General features: G+C 48.3%; 1 protein-coding gene across 1 annotated transcript; it reads left to right on the top strand.

Annotated features, from left to right (window-relative positions):
- Positions 1-119: 119 nt before the first annotated feature.
- Positions 120-15,418, top strand: col4a5 (collagen, type IV, alpha 5 (Alport syndrome); the record flags this gene model as incomplete). The annotated part of the gene is made up of 26 exons (XM_084487477.1): positions 120-174; positions 279-371; positions 471-575; positions 845-942; positions 1,444-1,594; positions 1,784-1,897; positions 2,130-2,297; positions 2,483-2,572; positions 2,861-3,007; positions 3,366-3,464; positions 3,833-3,922; positions 4,330-4,469; positions 4,825-4,951; positions 5,397-5,576; positions 5,837-5,887; positions 6,135-6,320; positions 9,297-9,430; positions 9,566-9,638; positions 9,726-9,797; positions 10,075-10,200; positions 10,742-10,840; positions 11,045-11,257; positions 11,740-11,917; positions 12,397-12,511; positions 13,114-13,286; positions 13,735-15,418. The coding sequence occupies 26 exons, from the start codon at positions 120-122 to the stop codon at positions 13,814-13,816; spliced, it is 3,159 nt and encodes a 1,052-aa protein (XP_084343603.1). The 3' UTR covers positions 13,817-15,418.
- Between the last annotated feature and the right edge of the window lie 1,749 nt (positions 15,419-17,167).

Genomic DNA, 17,167 nt, shown 5'->3' with positions numbered 1-17,167 from the left:
GTGTGACTCATGACTCATGCTACAGAAATCCAGCACCAAATGTGTGGGCATCTGAGCAGAAATCAATCAATGGAAAATTGATTTAAAGTATACACAAATCGGGGGGGGGGGGGGGGAAGATGAACAAGATGAACAAGATGTCCCGGAACCCAATATTGTCTATAAAGGGCGGACGTATTTGCATAAGTATTTAGGATACAATGATACATTTATACACTCACTGCTGCGAAGGCCGCTCCCTGGTTACCGTGCCAACGCCCTCTGTCCCCCTCCTCCAGGTTCTAAGGGAGAGCCAGGTCTGACTGTGGCGGAGAAGGGTCTGCCCGGACCGCGTGGACAGGACGGGGACCCCGGCTCACCTGGACAGCCAGGTGCGCGAACGAAGCCACCGCAAGTTGTACTCCTAAAAGCATCGTTGCGTTAGAGTTGTCGTGTTGTGAGATTTGTCCTTGTCCCTCCTCCGTTGCCAGGCAGCCCCGGTGGGCCCGGACAGCCCGGGTTCCCAGGGACCCCGGGAACTAAGGGGGACCCCGGTCTCCCCGGTATCGGACTCCCAGGACCCCCCGGTGGCAAAGGTTAGGGCCGCGCCTCCTGTTCCCCTTTCCCCTCTACTCCTCCTCCTCCTCCTCCTCTTCATCCTCTTCTCCGTCCATGAACATGAGATTTAAACCCTCCTGATTGGCTCAAATCAGTCGCCACATTTCAACCGCTCGGAAAAACAAGCAATGTGTTGTAGCAAACGTTCTGCAAAACAGTCCGGTTCGTTTTGTCTTAAAGTATCCTATTCTCACCGTTTTTTCCTTTCCTTGTCCCCTCGTCTCCTTCCTGACCTTGGTCTATCCAGGATTCCCGGGTATTTCCGGCCAGCCAGGATCTCCCGGTGGCGGAGGAAGACCAGGCGTCGACGGACTCCCGGGACAGCCTGGGTTCCCAGGGCCCAAGGTAGGGGCCTCCCTACTACAGGACGTGGTTGGATCGGTTCAGGCAGCAACAGCAGAAGACACACCGTGCTGAACAACGGCACTCGACAGCAAACACTTCCAGACACAATAGATGAGGCTTGTTTCCACCACACATGTTCCCAACACCAGTACGAAACACCAAAGAACGGGCTCGGCATGTCATGTACTCACTCTCAGTTGGAACGCCCCGCCCGCTCTTCAACTCTTCATAAAAGGAAACACGTTTGAATGAATCAAGCACCAAACGAAAGCGGAGGAATAACTTCCTCTTAATTTCCAAATGCACACTTTGCATGCATGCAGACAACCCTCGCCAGGGAGGCTTTTTTGTGTCATTTTGCTCAAAGTTCCTCAAACACAGTCATCAAAGTTGTTCCTGCTGGTTTGTGCTCCCTCCTGGAGCCAGTGAACTAACGTCGACCGGCGTGCCACTACTTCGTTGCCATGACCCTTCATTTGGCGTTTCTAACGTGTCCTCCAGGGTGAACCGGGCTTTGGACTTCCCGGCCCCGCCGGTTCTCCAGGGTTCCCCGGGTCTAAGGGGCACCCCGGACTCAAGGGAGATTCCGGTTTCCCCGGTAACCCAGGTTCTCCAGGACGATCCGGTTTAGACGGCGGCCCCGGACACAAAGGTCAGGACGCCCTACGGAACCGTTTCCTCTGAATTAACCTGTATCCCAACCGACTGCAGGAGAACGAAGATTAATAGTCACGTTTGTTCTTTGTTCCATCCCTGTAAAGTCAACGGGATCACCCTGATGTTCTCGGTTCATGTGTACCCCTCTCTCTCTCTCTCTTTCCCTCTCTGTCTCTCTCTCCAGGTGACCCCGGTATTCCTGGCCAGCAGGGTCCTAGAGGCCCCCCAGGATCAATCTCCCTGGGCTCTCAGGGGCCCCAGGGCCCCCCCGGACCCCCAGGCCTCATGGGGACCCCAGGTAACCTACCGTCTTTGAAACTCCATTGAAAGCCTTTAACGTGAAATATCTCAACCTTAGAGCCACGTTATATTAAATACACCTATTTAGATCTTCTTTTCACATTTGTATTGCCATACAGATTTTTTTTTGCCATACTTATTTTATTTATATTGTCTTTTTTTCTTTTGCAATTCTATTTTCCTGAGGATTATTAAAGTCTTAACCAACCTTTCCCACCGCGGTATTCCAGGATTCCCAGGCGCCAACGGTGAAAAGGGAGACCCTGGCCCCCCAGGTCTGGACAGTACCGGTGTGCCGGGAGAGAGAGGAAACCCCGGCTTCCCTGGTTCTCCGGGAGCCGTGGGAACCCCAGGACCCCCTGGAGGGCCCGGTCGCGACGGACTGCCTGGACTTCAAGGTAAAGACCGTTTCCTTCAGCTTAAATGAAATTGCTGAATTACTAACCAGGCCGCTAGCGAGACCAACCATCAGTTAGCTTTGCGCTAATTCATCCAAGATGGTCGCAGGGGCTGAGAAAGTGTCTGTCCTCCAAGCTGGCGACTGAAACAATGAACCATGTGACTGGGTTCTGATTGGCTACAGGTGTGAAAGGAGACATGGGACCAATGGGATCGCCCGGACCTTCTGGAGGACCCGGAGGTCCTGGGGGACCCGGCTTCTCCGGACCTAAAGGTACACACACACACACACACACACATACACACCTACACACATAGACACCGACACACCCCTACACACACACACACACACACACCTACACACATACACAGCCATAAACCTACAAACCCACACACATACACGCCTACACACCTACACACCCACACATACCTACACCCACCCACACACACACACACCCACACGTATACACTCACACACCTACACAGCTTGGATGATAGGACTAGGCAGCGTCGCCTCACCTTCGTCTCCTCTTCCTCCTCCTCCTCCTCCTCCTCATCCTAGGTGATGACGGTTTCCCTGGAAGGTCTGGGACCCCTGGGTCTTCAGGTCAGAAGGGAGACAGAGGAGACCCCGGAGTACAAGGACCCCCTGGTAGCAGCCCGCCTCCTGAAGCACATAAGGGAGTCAAGGGAGATCCTGGCATTCCAGGTACGCTGACCACGTTAACGTAGTCTCGGTAGTTATTCAACGGTATCACAAAGGTCTTCTTGTTGTGGTCAATTTTGACCCGTCATTCATTTTTTGTTGTTGTAGTTTACAGTCCATAATGTTCATCAAAACATTTACATTTCTACTGCTCATATTTCAACATGAAAGAGTCATTTATCTTTTGCTGATTTAAAAACTGTTCAGTATTTCTGCTGTGGGCACGTCTGGGATTAATAAATCGGACATCTCGTTGGGTTAATCAAGCTCATATCATCTCATCCTGTAGCAGTAAGTGACCACCTGTTCCCATGGTAACCTTTTGACGTGCGACATGTGTCTGTCTCCCTGGTGACGCCAGGTCTGTCGGGCGCCCCGGGGCAGAAGGGGATCAGTGGTATACCAGGCGACCCTGGACTGTCCGGCGTGGACGGTCGCCCCGGGTTACCAGGACCCCCAGGTGAGGGTGGTCTCTTTCAGTTATTGTTAAGAAAAAACAACAACAAATCATTTCACCACCAGCTTTTTTTTCAAGTGGATCAGCACCAGCGGTGAGGTTGATTCACGACCACAAGCCATTTGAGGGGGGGGGGGGGGCACAAGTCCAGATCTTTAACAGGATAGATCTGACCGGCAGCTGGAACGGTCCACTGGCTAGACTGGTTGGTTGATCTATCCATCATACAGCTGAGGTGGACTTGTGATGCAACATGGTTTGAAAGGTCTTCTGATTGCGACGTCACATCAAGGCGATCACAGGTGGCCCTGAAGTTAAATAGGGCGTGAGGACGCAAAGGAGGTTTTTCTTACGTGTTGTGTTGCTTTCAGGTCCCAAGGGAGATTCTGGCATTCCCGGTCCCTCAGCTGGCCCCGGAGCTCCAGGACTGAAAGGAAGCATGGGAGAGATGGGATTCCCAGGTGCGCTTGAATGCCTCGCGGGAAAAAAACACAACACACCACTTTTATGATAAAAAAAAAATCATATCAGCAGTGAAATCACACCGCCTTTTACGACATGATAAACCACACCCCTCTTAAAACTCAACTACCATTACCAAATCAGTGTTCAGCCACACCCCATTTATAATTTGGGGGTCATCACAGGTAGCCTAATAATCACAGCACTTGTAAATCTCTAAAGATTTTATCTCTTGTAAAATCTGTGACTGAAATTCTCAGAGAACAGAGAACATGTTCTCCGAGAATACCCTGACAACATGAAAAAACACCGCACTGTTTATCCATGGCGCACAGTACACTCACCTCTTGGCTTACGCTAATGCTGTTTGTGTTTGTGGTCGTCGCGTGGCATGATGACATCACAGGACCCTCGGGACAGAAGGGAGGGCCAGGTCAGCCCGGTCGTTCCGGACCCGCGGGACAGCCCGGTTCTCCAGGGTTCCCCGGAAACAAGGGTGACCCTGGCTCCACTGGATTGGGACAGCCGGGTGTTCCAGGAATTAAGGTGCGGGATCAGAGCCCCCGGAGAACGGCCCCTTGTTTTAGTCCAGCCCACCTGGTTTCAGGTTTAACTGGTCCTACTGTGTGTGACATTGGTGTGACCTTGATCGAACGTTACACACAAATTCAAAATCGAGCCGTGTGTGACATCACACACGGTGTCACAAACACGTCATGTGTATGTCACATTTGAGGGCTAACCTCTGCGATGTTATACTTTTATATTGTAACCTGAAATAAGATGACATTGTATCAGTAGTAAGACCGTCCCCCTAGATAGAAGTAGGATCGATGGTTGACCAGATCATCAGTTTAAATTGATCGATACTCTCTCCCCCCCCCCCCCGCTCCCCTCCCAGGGCGACCCAGGCCAGCCTGGGTTCCCAGGGGGTCCGGGGCAGAAGGGGAACCCCGGTGGACCAGGTCTCCCAGGGATACCAGGCGGGCCAGGCTCCAAGGGAGACCCCGGCCTCCCAGGCTTCCAAGGTAAGACCCTCTCTATACCTGGGTGCTTCACCCCCTTGAATCCACCGGCTAACCCAGTGGTCGGCTAGTGGTTTGATTCAATCTAACTTTTTTGGCCCGGGAGTCATGGCTAAAAAACATCCTAAAACACATTTTTACTTCTACATTGCTGGCATTTACGTTTTAGAACATAGGATACACATCGCCCGACATCAAGTGATCAGCATTTGGCGCTGTCATGTCTGTTTGTGTATGAATTACCCTTACGAGATAAAACTTTTAATTTGTTGTTTATTTCATAAAGATCTAATATCAACCTCGCTTTAAAGTCAACTTTCACCCTCTTGAACCTCATGCAAATCGGGGGACCCAAGTAGGCTCCCGAGCCATAGATTGGTCAACGCTGAATTAACCTTTGATCATTGCCGTGCTAAACCCTGGCTGTTTGGTGTTTTTCCCCTGCTAGGTTCTCCTGGTATTCCCGGTCCCAAAGGTCTGGACGGCGGTCCAGGTGGCCCCGGGGCAAATGGGTCCCCAGGTAGACCCGGAGAGTCCGGTCGCCCCGGAGGCCCAGGGTTGCCAGGAGACAAGGGTCAGGCAGGTCGTGACGGAATCCCCGGACCAGCCGGCGGCAAGGGAGAAGCAGGTGGGTCTGGTGACAAGTGACGTAAAGTAACATAGAGTAGTGTAAAGTGACGTTAGCGCAAAGTTGCGTTTTCGTAAAGTCACGTAAACGTACATCATTGTAGAGTGAAATGATCGTAAAGTAACACAAAGTGTCGTAATGAAAGTTTACGCAAAGTAACGTTAGGTCAATGGGTATAATGTATGATTGTGGTTTGATATTAAAGTAGAATGCTAAAGTCAATGCATTTACCATTTCTTCTCATTGGCTTCCGCTCTCAGGTCTTCCTGGTTATGGTGGACCTGGAGTTCCCGGTATTCCTGGAGGGCCAGGTAGGAACACACACTCACATATTGATGCTAATATTGTATTCTTTTTTGTGTATTATATATTACATTTGAAAAACTATTTTAATTCTTATGAATAAAGGATAAATAAAGGTAAGATAAATAAATAAATCTTATCTTATATAATTATTATATATTCTAATACTAATACTGTTAATTCTGGTATACACCGGGTTTCTGATAAAAAAGTCCAGTTAATTCCTTGCTAAAACCAAACATTTTCTCTCCGCAGGCTCAAAGGGAGACCCTGGTCTTCCCGGACCCTCTGGTAGTCCCGGGTTCCCCGGACCCAAGGGAGACGGTGGCTTCCCCGGCCTCCCAGGTGCCCAAGGCAACAGCGGACCCCCGGGCCCCCCAGGATCACCCCTTCAGGGCCCCAAGGGAGGCCGTGGTTCCCCTGGACCCCCAGGACGAGGAGGTACGTGGTGGAGATTCAAAGATATTCCATATATACCTGCGTGACAGGTTGCTGCCTGGTTTAGTCACCCGTCTGGTTCAAAGACCTGGTAACTGGTCTGGGTTAAACGCCTGGTTTACCTGTCTGGTTTAAACAGCTGGTTACCTGTCTGGTTTAAACAGCTGGTTACCTGTCTGGTTTAAACAGCTGGTTACCTGTCTGGTTTAAACACCTGGTTCCCTGTCTAGTTCAACCACCTGGTTACCTTTCTGGTTTACCTGTCTGGTTTAAACACCTGGTTTACCTGTCTGGTTTACCTGTCTAGCTCACCTGGTTTACCTGTCTGGTTTACCTGTCTAGCTCACCTGGTTTACCTGTCTGGTTTACCTGTCTAGCTCACCTGTTTGTTTAATAGCATAATGTGTCCCATGTGGGAGTAGCTTACTTGTATGAAACCAGTTCAAACCAGGCAGCAACCGTGCTCGCGACCGACCGACGACACTGTGTGTGTGTGTGTGTGTGTGTGTGTGTGTGTGTGTGAACGCCGTGCACGTTGAAAATCAGACGATTAGCATGAGATGACGTCGGGGCCAATCGCAGGCCGGGGAAATATTCTCACCTCACCAACCCGCGTCCAATCACAGAGCACCCTAGCGTACGTTGTCATGGAAACCATGCACTGTCCACTTGCACCGTCCTCCACCGGCCACTTCCTCCGCAGATAGGAATTCTGTCAGGCGTGTGCACCAACCAATCACTGTCCGTTACCGGGGGAGTTCTGACCACGCCCCTCGACGACCGCAGCATGGGTTTTCAACTGTTTGCCCCACTTTGTCTTTCGTCATTCAGTCCTCTGTTCCTTCTCTCATCTCATCCAACAATCTCTTCATCCATCCATCTCTTCATCCAACCATCTGTCATCCATCCATCTTTCATCCACATTCATCCATCCATCCATTCGACATAGCACTTAGTTAGTTTTGGTTGATTTGTTAACATTCACAAAATGGAACAATTTTATGAAACAAAATGATTGTGAACGGTGCAGGGTTGGGATTGTCTCAGCTGTTGCTAGGCAGGTTAAGTGTCTCAATAATCACCTGCATGGACCGTCCAAAGCCAAATGAGAAGCCTGGAACAATGCTGGGTCATGTTGTCTTACACACAGTCACACGACACACCCGCCGCCAGAGAACCAAATGGCCGTTTCCGATTGATCACTTATTTTGCATTTTATTGATGGAATAAAATCTTTGATTAACTTAGTAGCATTTGGCCAACTCTTCCGAAAAAAAACAATGCATTTTGAATGGTTGGCTTGCTAAGTTACAATCTCTATCATTTACATTTTTCTCAAATTATTTCGTACATTTAAGCATGTGTGTAGTGTACCATGTATGTTAGTACCGACCAGCCCTGTTTCAGGCTTGCCACACACATGAACAGGTGGCCCAAGTGCCTTTTGTGGACTAGGGAGTAAAAAAAAAAAAAAAATGCTGTGTCATTTTACCTCCTGTTTCCTGTGGCTTGGCCCCACCCACCTACGGTGTGGCCACGCCTCTCCTCGCCTGATGACTCGTGCATCCGGCCAATCGCAGGTCCCCAAGGTATCAACGACGTGGATGTCCAAGCTCCTACTGCACGCGCACCTTTAAAAATGAATTATTATTTTAGAACTCACGTGTTCTAGAACGTTGATTGTTCACCACATTCTGGAATCCACTTTCTATCTTGAGAACTACGATCCGAATTTAAAGTTTGGCTGCAACTTCCTCAAGACTTTTCACTTTCTGTTTAACTGTTCACTGTAATCTAACCTCTTTTTTCTCTCACTTTTCTCAACTTATCATGCACTCTACTCTGGTGGTAGTTAGACTCTGAAAAAGTAAGCATCTTTAATCAAGAAAACTGTTAAAGGAATGAAAAAAAAGTTTGCCAGCACAACCAGCACATTATTAATGAATAAGACACGTTTTTTACACTTTTTACTCTATTTCACAACTAACTCACCAGAAATAATCATTGTTTTTTTTTATTATAAAATTTGATATAACATGCTAAAACCAAGGTATGTTAACATATTTTTTATGAACTGTAAAACTGTGGGAAAGTGCACCCATTGACGCTAGCAACCTCTGATAACCATGATAAACATAACAAAGCCTAGCATAGCATATGACAGCAATCGCATATTATACCAATATTATATAGACAGATAATACCAAAGTATATTCACCATTAGAGCTAGACAAACGTTTACAATACTATTTGTTTAATTAGCCTAGTACTGCTAGTTTTCAGCAAGTATGCCAGTGTTGCTACGCTAACCCCATCTTCTAACCGTCTTCTTTTCTCCCCTTTGTGCTGCCGTCCCGGCTCTGCTATTCCCTGGGATTCTGGGAATCGTAGGTCTGGCAGGTTAGACAACAGTGGTTTGAAGGTTTTTACGTGTTGTGTTGTGATCAACCATGTTTTACTGGTACTTTTTGGGGGGAATTCGGTTTGAGAAGGTTTGTGACGTTTAAAACAACTCTTTAACACACAGAGTTTGGGGAGAATTCATTTCACCACCAAAAGAATCAACGGAAATTTGCAGTTGTACAAAAATAATATATACGTGCATTCTGGAATTGAGTGCTTGGAACAGCCATGGACCCTGGACCCTGGTGGATTCTTCAGATTTCAGCGACGAGTTTCTAATCCTCATCACATGTTCCATGATACTGTGGTCCCCTGTTTGTTTACCGACCATTGAAACTGACATACTCTGCACTGCTGCGCTCTTCTTACTGCTCTCTCCCAGTTGTATTTCAAAGTATATTTAATCAAAGATAAATATTTAAATTTAATGGAATATCCCAAATAATATATTGGCCTATATATATATTTACATATAGTAGGACTATATAATAATACATTCATGTGCACCGTACTGTACGAAAAAAGACGAAGTGCACGTAACCCTGTAATGACCTTTGACCCTTTGTGCACGCAAAGGTGCTCCTGGTCCGGAGGGTCCCCGCGGTCCGGGAGGCAGCGGTGGCGTCAAGGGAGATAAGGGAATTGCTGGCGTTCCCGGTCAACCTGGATTCCCAGGATCCAAGGGAGAGTCAGGCACCCCCGGATTCCCGGTAGGTTCTGTTTCTGGAAAAAAGAAAAAATAGTAATAATAATCCATTCAGACTTTAACAATTCCAATGTTTGAATCACATGCTGATGCCTCTATTTTCCTCTATTTTCCTCTATTTTGCGTATCATGTGACCAGGGTTCGTCCGGACTTCCTGGTCCCTCAGGTCTCAAGGGAGACATCGGCCTTCCCGGCGTTCCGGGTTTCCCTGGTAGGTCAAGCCCTCTAAGTAGATTATGGAAAAACATGTGTTACTTCCTACTAGCAATTGCTTCACTCCCCCGTCTGTGTTTTCCAGGACCAAAGGGAGACGGTGGCATTCCCGGTTCCTCCGGTCAACCCGGGTTGCCCGGTGATGTTGGACCCGAGGGTGAGTTAGACTGTCAACCAATATCCAAGGAACGGTTAACTAGCTGGCTAGCTTGCTAACCTACTGACCATCAGAAATACATCAAACCAATATTCATACAAGTTAAGATGAAACACTACAAAGTACGGATATTGATGAGGTAAACAAACAAAACAACACATTAACCCTATTCTCAAACCTTCACTCGTATACAAAAGGCATCAGAGTAAAAGGTGAAAGGTCAACCTGATTTGATTCTACCTTTGGTGTAACCTTTGATGTAACCTATGACCCCCAGGGCCCCCTGGAGACCCCGGTACGGCGCCCACCATCCCGGTGAAGGGAGCGCAGGGGAACCCAGGCCCCCCGGGGCTCAACGGAGGACGGGGAGCCCCCGGACCGTCTGGCCTCGAAGGACTCTCAGGTTAGCCATGGACGTTAGCTCGTGATGCTAGCTGACGATAGGTAGCGCTCAGCCACCAGGTCCAACAGCTGTTCATGAAAGAAATGGGTCAACTTATTATAATAATTTTGTAATGATTGACCTATTTTCATATACAATTATTAAAGACATTAGATGTAACGTTCTGTACACATTTATCAACGTATAAACGTATATGTAATCTCTTTGGATATAGATCAGATATCAATCGTGTTGACGCTGATGTTATGTGGGGCAGGATAGTCTAGTGGTGTTGAGCTCCAAGCTGAAAGGTACTGGGTTCGAATCCCAGTATCCGCAACCTGTAAGCATCGAAAAAGCCTCCCGCTTACCTGCTTGTAATGATCAATATGTCAAAAAGCTCAACGTTTTGGATCACGCTTTTGTTAAACGACTAACCAGCAAACTGACAGTGGAGTAGATGACACCTACTCCGTCATCCCTACCAGGACAAACAAGCTTTTCATAAAACACAATGAAACGATGTGAAGACCGAGCCCCCTTACCCCGCTCTCGCCCTCAGGCGCGCCGGGTAACCCAGGTGATGCCGGACCCGAGGGACCGCCGGGCTTCAGCGGCGTCACCGGCAGGAAGGGAGACTCCGGACCGGCGGGGCCATCAGGTGAGTGAACCCCCAGAACCCCTACCGTCACCGACACTCACCACGCCTCTGTGTTTCTTCCACTTCCACAATCCCCCCCTCGTACAAACACCCAACCATCCCCTCTCGTGGTATTATGTTTTTAGCGTCGTTTGACCAAATCCGAGCCGATCTAACGTTACCCATGTCTCCGTGACCCCCCCCCCCCCCCCCCCCCCCCCCCAGGCCTGCGTGGGTACCCCGGCCCCCCCGGTTCCGACGGCCCGCAGGGTCAGCCCGGCTCCCCTGGGTCGGCTTCCACCGCCCACGGCTTCCTCATCACCCGCCACAGCCAGGGCCAGGACGTCCCGTTCTGCCCCGAAGGAACCAGCCTCATCTACGACGGCTACTCCCTGCTGTACGTGCAGGGCAACGAGCGCGCCCACGGACAGGACCTCGGTGAGTCACCCGGAGCGACGGGGGGGGGGGGGTGGGGGGGGGCGGCGACGGGCAGGAATTGTGAATCTATGTACACGTGGGAGAAGAAGCTCCTTCCTTCCTGATCATCTCCCCCTCCACTTTCACTCCACCTCCTCCTCCTCCTCTTCCCCCCTGCTCCTCTCCTCCTCCCCCTCTACTACCCCTCCTTCTTCTTCCACCACCTCCTTCCTCTCCCTCCTCCACCTGTCTCTCTCTCTACTCCTCCCCCTGCTCCTCTCTCCTTCTCCTCCTCATCTTCTTCCCCCTCCTCCTCCTTCCACCACCTCCTCCTCTTCTCTCTCTCTCTCTCCTCCACCTGTCTCTCTCTACTCCTCCCCATGCTCCTCTCTCCTCCTCATCTTCTTCTTCCTCTCCCCCACCTCCACCACCTCCTCTCGTCTCTCTCTCTCCTCCACCTGTCTCACTCTCCCCTCCTTCCTCCCCCTCCCTCCTCCCTCCAGGTACGGCTGGCAGCTGTCTGAGGAGGTTCAGCACCATGCCCTTCATGTTCTGCAACATCAACAACGTCTGTAACTTCGCCTCTCGCAACGACTACTCCTATTGGCTGTCCACGCCTGAGCCCATGCCCATGTCCATGGACCCCATCACCGGAGAGGGCATCAAACCCTACATCAGCAGGTTGGACTAGTAGAAGCAGTACTAGTGGAACTAGTAGTAGTATATAGTGATGGTCTTAGTCACCATGCCGGTGTCCATCACTGGAGAGGGACTCAAGCCCTATACACATACTAGTTGTAGTTTGGTAGAACTACTCGCGTTAAACCCTACACTTGCAGGTAGTACTAGAAGTAGTAGTAGTAGTACTAGTAGTTATACTAGGAGGAGTATAGTAGTACAACAAACTTCAAACCCTACAACAGCAGGTAGTAAAAGTATTAGTAGTATAATAATAGTACTATTTAAGTTAAATATAAATACTAAATATATTAGTACAAACGTCAAACCCTAGACCAGCAGGTAGTACTACTAACATCAAGCTCTACGCCAGCAACGTAATCAGCAAAGTAGTAGTAGTAGCAGAAGTAACCTAGCCCTACATCCGATATCAAGTTTGAATTTGTGTGGGTTTCGAATCGTCCTCTGTGTGTGTCTTCCAGATGTTCAGTGTGTGAGGCTCCGGCCATGACGATTGCAGTCCACTCCCAGACGATCCAGATCCCTAGCTGCCCTGCTAACTGGGAGGCCCTGTGGATCGGTTACTCCTTCATGATGGTACCCCCACCGCTGCACTAGTACACATTAGATCCCACCGGAAGCTCAGTACAAAGCAGCAGTGGCACACACTCCCAAACCAGCTAAAGTTACTATATTCATTCAGCAGACGTTTTTATCCAAAAGCTACATTTTTTAAAATCCTCTCTTCTCCCTCTCCCCCGCCTCTTCCTCTCTCCCCAACCTCTTCTCCTCTTCCTCTTTCTCCACCTCCTCCTCCCTCTCGCTCTCTTCCATCCTCCTCCTCCGCCCTCCTCTCCCTCTCCTTCCCCACCTCTCCATCTCCCTCTCTCCCCCACCTCTCTTCCTCATCCTCCCTCCCCCCTCTCTTCTTCCATCCTCCCTCCTCCTCTCCCTCTCCCCCCCCCACCTCTCTTCCTCCCCCACCTCTCTTCCTCTCCTCCACCTCCACCTCCCTCTCTTCAATCCCCCTCCTCCGCCAACCTCTTCCTCTCCTCCTCCCCTCCCTCTCTTCCATCCTCCTCCCTCTCTTCCATCCTTCTCCTCCTCCCTCCTCCTCCTCTCCCTCTCCTCCACCACCTCTCCTCCTCCTCTTCCTCCTCCTCCACCCTCCGCCCTCCTCTCCCTCTCCTCCCCCACAGCACACCAGTGCAGGGGCAGAGGGCTCCGGCCAGGCTCTGGCCTCCCCCGGCTCCTGCCTGGAGGAGTTCCGCAGCGCTCCCTTCATCGAGTGCCATGGCCGGGGAACCTGCAACTACTTCGGCAACTCCTACAGCTTCTGGCTGGCCACCGTAGACACCAACGAGATGTTCAGGTGAGGGACGCGGGACACTGCGATGTCATAGGTCGAACAGGTGATTGGAGGGACAGCGTTCGTAAAGGAGGAGAAAAGGGAGAGATTGTATTCACAAATGAATAAGTATGGCTGATCCCTCTTCCCCTCTGTAACTTTTGAATTATGTAGTGATTTACCGTTTAGTTATTTAAACTTTAAGCTATTTTGGCTTTTACCCAAAGCGACTGACAGTGGATTCAGAAACATTTCATTAAGGACCAGGTGCCTACAGCTAGGCTGTGGATGTTGGGGCTTAAAGCCCAGTGTCTTTCGCCAGCGAATCAAGCACCCTAGCTCGTAGACCATCCTGCCCCCTTTACACATGCCATCATCACTTCTGTTATAGTGTTATAGAAATATCAGTTTAGACATATAAACATCCTCCCTCCAACTCTGACCCCTGAACTTTGACCTTCGACCCACACAGGAAGCCCCAGTCTGAGACTCTGAAGGCAGGAAATCTGCGGACGCGCGTCAGTCGCTGCGTGGTCTGCATGAAGAGGACGTAACGGAACACGGTGTCACGCTAGACACGGCCCCTTTCCCTGGCCACACCCCCTCCCACGACAACAAAAATAAGCTGATTGGTTGACGAGGAGCATTGGGGAGGTGGGGCGAGGCTGGGAGGACGGTGACCCGTTGTGTGTCACCATAGTGACGATGTTGGATTCCAATGGTGCAGTGTGGTTATTATTTTTTTCTGAGGAAAAAAACAAAAACTTAACTAAATCTTAAACTTTGGTGCTACTGTGAGACACAGCATAAACAAAAAAAAAATGCAAATAACGGCCACGAATCAATCTATATTTAGTGGTTATTTTTTATTTCTTAAATAAAAGTACCTCAAATAACGCAGTACAAATATCCACAGAACAAGGTGTCTGGAAACTTAAGTGCTTTCACACTCCTCTCGTCTTCTTAAAATGGAGAGAACCAAATCCTTCTCTTCCTCTTCTTTTTCACTAAAATCACCTTGTTCAAAAATTTCACGAAATGTTCCCCTTTCTCTCGTTCATTCATTGACTATCCTCCTTTTTTAACCTTCTTTCTTTCTTTTCATTATTTGACTAAGGAGTGGATGCTTTTCACGGTCTCACATCCGCACACTTTGAACTTCGGAACATCCAAGAATAAGAGATGCACTGACGCTTAGCTCTTTCGTTTTACCTTTGACAGCGTTTTATTTTTCTCTCTCTCCTCATCACTTTCTCTCTCTAACTCTCTCCCTCTCCCTCTGTCGTTCGCTTCGCGCAGTTTTTACATTTCATTTGATGGTACTAACAAAATACATGGATCACTTTACTAATAACGCCCTATGATTTACTTCCTCTTATTTTTTGTAAGTAATATAATGTGTATATTGTGTACAACACCTTTTTACTGTAGTATTTTAGGTCTGAATCGGTACTAGGTATTTGTGATAAAAAATAGATTCTGGGTATTTTTCTTTTTTAGCTTGCTCGCTAATTCGCTCTCTCGCTCACTTACATAACACACACACACACACACACACTTGCATGCAAACACACACACATGCATAACCCATTCATTGGCATCTGCTCATGAACAGTGACTCAAAAGTTGTACAAAGTGAGGCTCTTACAAATGAAACAGTATTTTATATAGAAATGAAATAAATATATATTTGAAAGGTATATTGACTTTATTTGGCAGTTGTGACACGGCCGATCACTTACGAAACCACAAAAAGCTAGACACGGGACAAATGGTTGTCAAAGTCTTCAGAAATCACTATGGGAGCTTTTTCTTTATAAAAAACGTAGGCTTACTTGGGGTGTGAGGACCGATCGAGGGAGACACTGAAACGTATTGGTAATCTAGATAACAGTTCTTCCAAACGGTTTTGGTGGTCGTCTTTTACCATCGTGTAGCAGTTTTCTTCGAACCCAGGTCTTGCTTTCCAAACCACTCTAATGGAAAATAAATCAAATTAATATGCCCCCCTCCACACACACATACACTCAAACACACCCCTCAAAAACTACTGTGTGATCCAGTTTAATCTGGTTTGAAACTGTATTCTGTATGTAAATGTTCCCTTGGTGATTGGCTCCTCCCTGATACAATGTGTAGGTCACCAGTTGTACTGTAGGCGGGGGAGGGGGGTGAAGGGTCTGGGGGAGGGGGAGGCGGGGGGGGGGGTGATATTAACCTGTGATTTTTTTTCTTTTCAAAACCACTTTATGAAATTTCTAATTTTGTCACCCTTTGGTGTGATAAAAAAAGTGTACTACATTTTTTCTGTTTTTGTTTTTATTTTGGTCTTGTTTTCTTTTCTTTTTGTTAAGATTTTTCATGTTTCATGTTATCCAGAAGTTGTTATAAACTTTTAAGACTGAAATAAACACTACGTCTGACGACTTGTGCTGTCTGACGACTTGTGCTGTCTGACTCAACGACATGACTCTGATTCATAGACCAGAACAAAAGCATTAAAAAAGAATACTCTCTTCAGACAGCAGTCAGAAAAATATAGAATTTATTTCAATACAGATGGCTATTTTTCATTATTTGCTTACAACCATAAATAGTAATTTGCGTTTTCACATCCATCCAAAATAATTGTTTGACCATTACGTGACTTTAGCCTCAAACAAACATTTATACTTTGGTAAATACTAAAATATTTTATTTTCATTAAGATAAGTTTATCGTTTTAATAACAAAACCACCGGGTTATTGACCTAGTTGCAATTCTAGTAACCTGCCAGCAGAGGGAACCCTTTACCAACAGCTTCAATTGTTCCCTTAAAACCTCTGATTGCAATTTTAGTTCCGATTTTTGACGAATACACAATAGTGATCACGGCTTCTCCTCCTCTCCCCCTACTGATCTGCTCCTCACCTCTCCCTTATCTGCTCCTGCATTCCTGGTGCCTTGCCCAGCTCCTCTCCTGACCTCCTCACCTCCTCCGACACCATCGACAGGGAAGCGGGTTCCTCCGTCCTGGGTGAGAACACGGCAGCGTCAAAAGGGCAATGGGGTTGGGAGCTATCCATCCGATCATACACCTGCGGAACTCCCACTCTCACTTTTGATGTCACAAATGTGTATTGAGTATTTTAAATGGCTTAAAACGGATAATCAAACAGCACATCTGGTGGTAAAATAAGGGCCCTTCAGCTAGCCGGGGCCCCTGGACGCCCCTATGCTGGGGGACTGGGTGTTACATTCTCTGGGACGATTAATCTCATTTAGACTTGGATCTGATATCCAAGCTCCCTCCTTCGAGGGGACCCCCTGGAGATTCGGAGTCAGGCATGGAAAACAGTGACGCAGAAAGTTGTAATTAGCAGGACCTTTCGAGAGCTGTGTGTGTGCGTGCGTGTGCGAGTTGCTGACTAGGATACGGATTGCTGTGGCACCACACACACACACACACACACACACACACACACACACACACACACACACACACACACACACACACACACACACACACACACACACACACAGTGTTGCAAGAAACAGTAGCTACGACTGGCAGCTACTGCTGATGTGTCGCGGTGGTTTGTCCATTAGTAATGATACTCTAGTGGGGTCTGATGCTCCGTGTTGACATGCCCCCCTGCTGGCTTTAGATCTCCGAACACCATACACACCCACTCTTACACGCACACAGTCCAACAAAAATAATCATTATAAATCATATAATCACAAGCCAACAGATACGCGGAGAGGAGCTTTACCGTTAACGAAAGCGTTATTGGAGTAGGCCTAATTGATGTTACTGGGTGGAGAAACCTTGGAGAAGTGCAATGCGTCTACGTGGGGTCCACTCCTCATTTTCGTATAGCTAACAACGACGCTACCGAGTCGATGGCGGAGGAATGCGTGG

The sequence above is a fragment of the Micromesistius poutassou genome, assembly GCF_964030765.1.
Source record: "Micromesistius poutassou genome assembly, chromosome: 23".
NCBI classification, from domain to species: Eukaryota; Metazoa; Chordata; class Actinopteri; order Gadiformes; family Gadidae; genus Micromesistius; species Micromesistius poutassou.
This window is presented reverse-complemented; position numbering and strand designations above follow the sequence as displayed.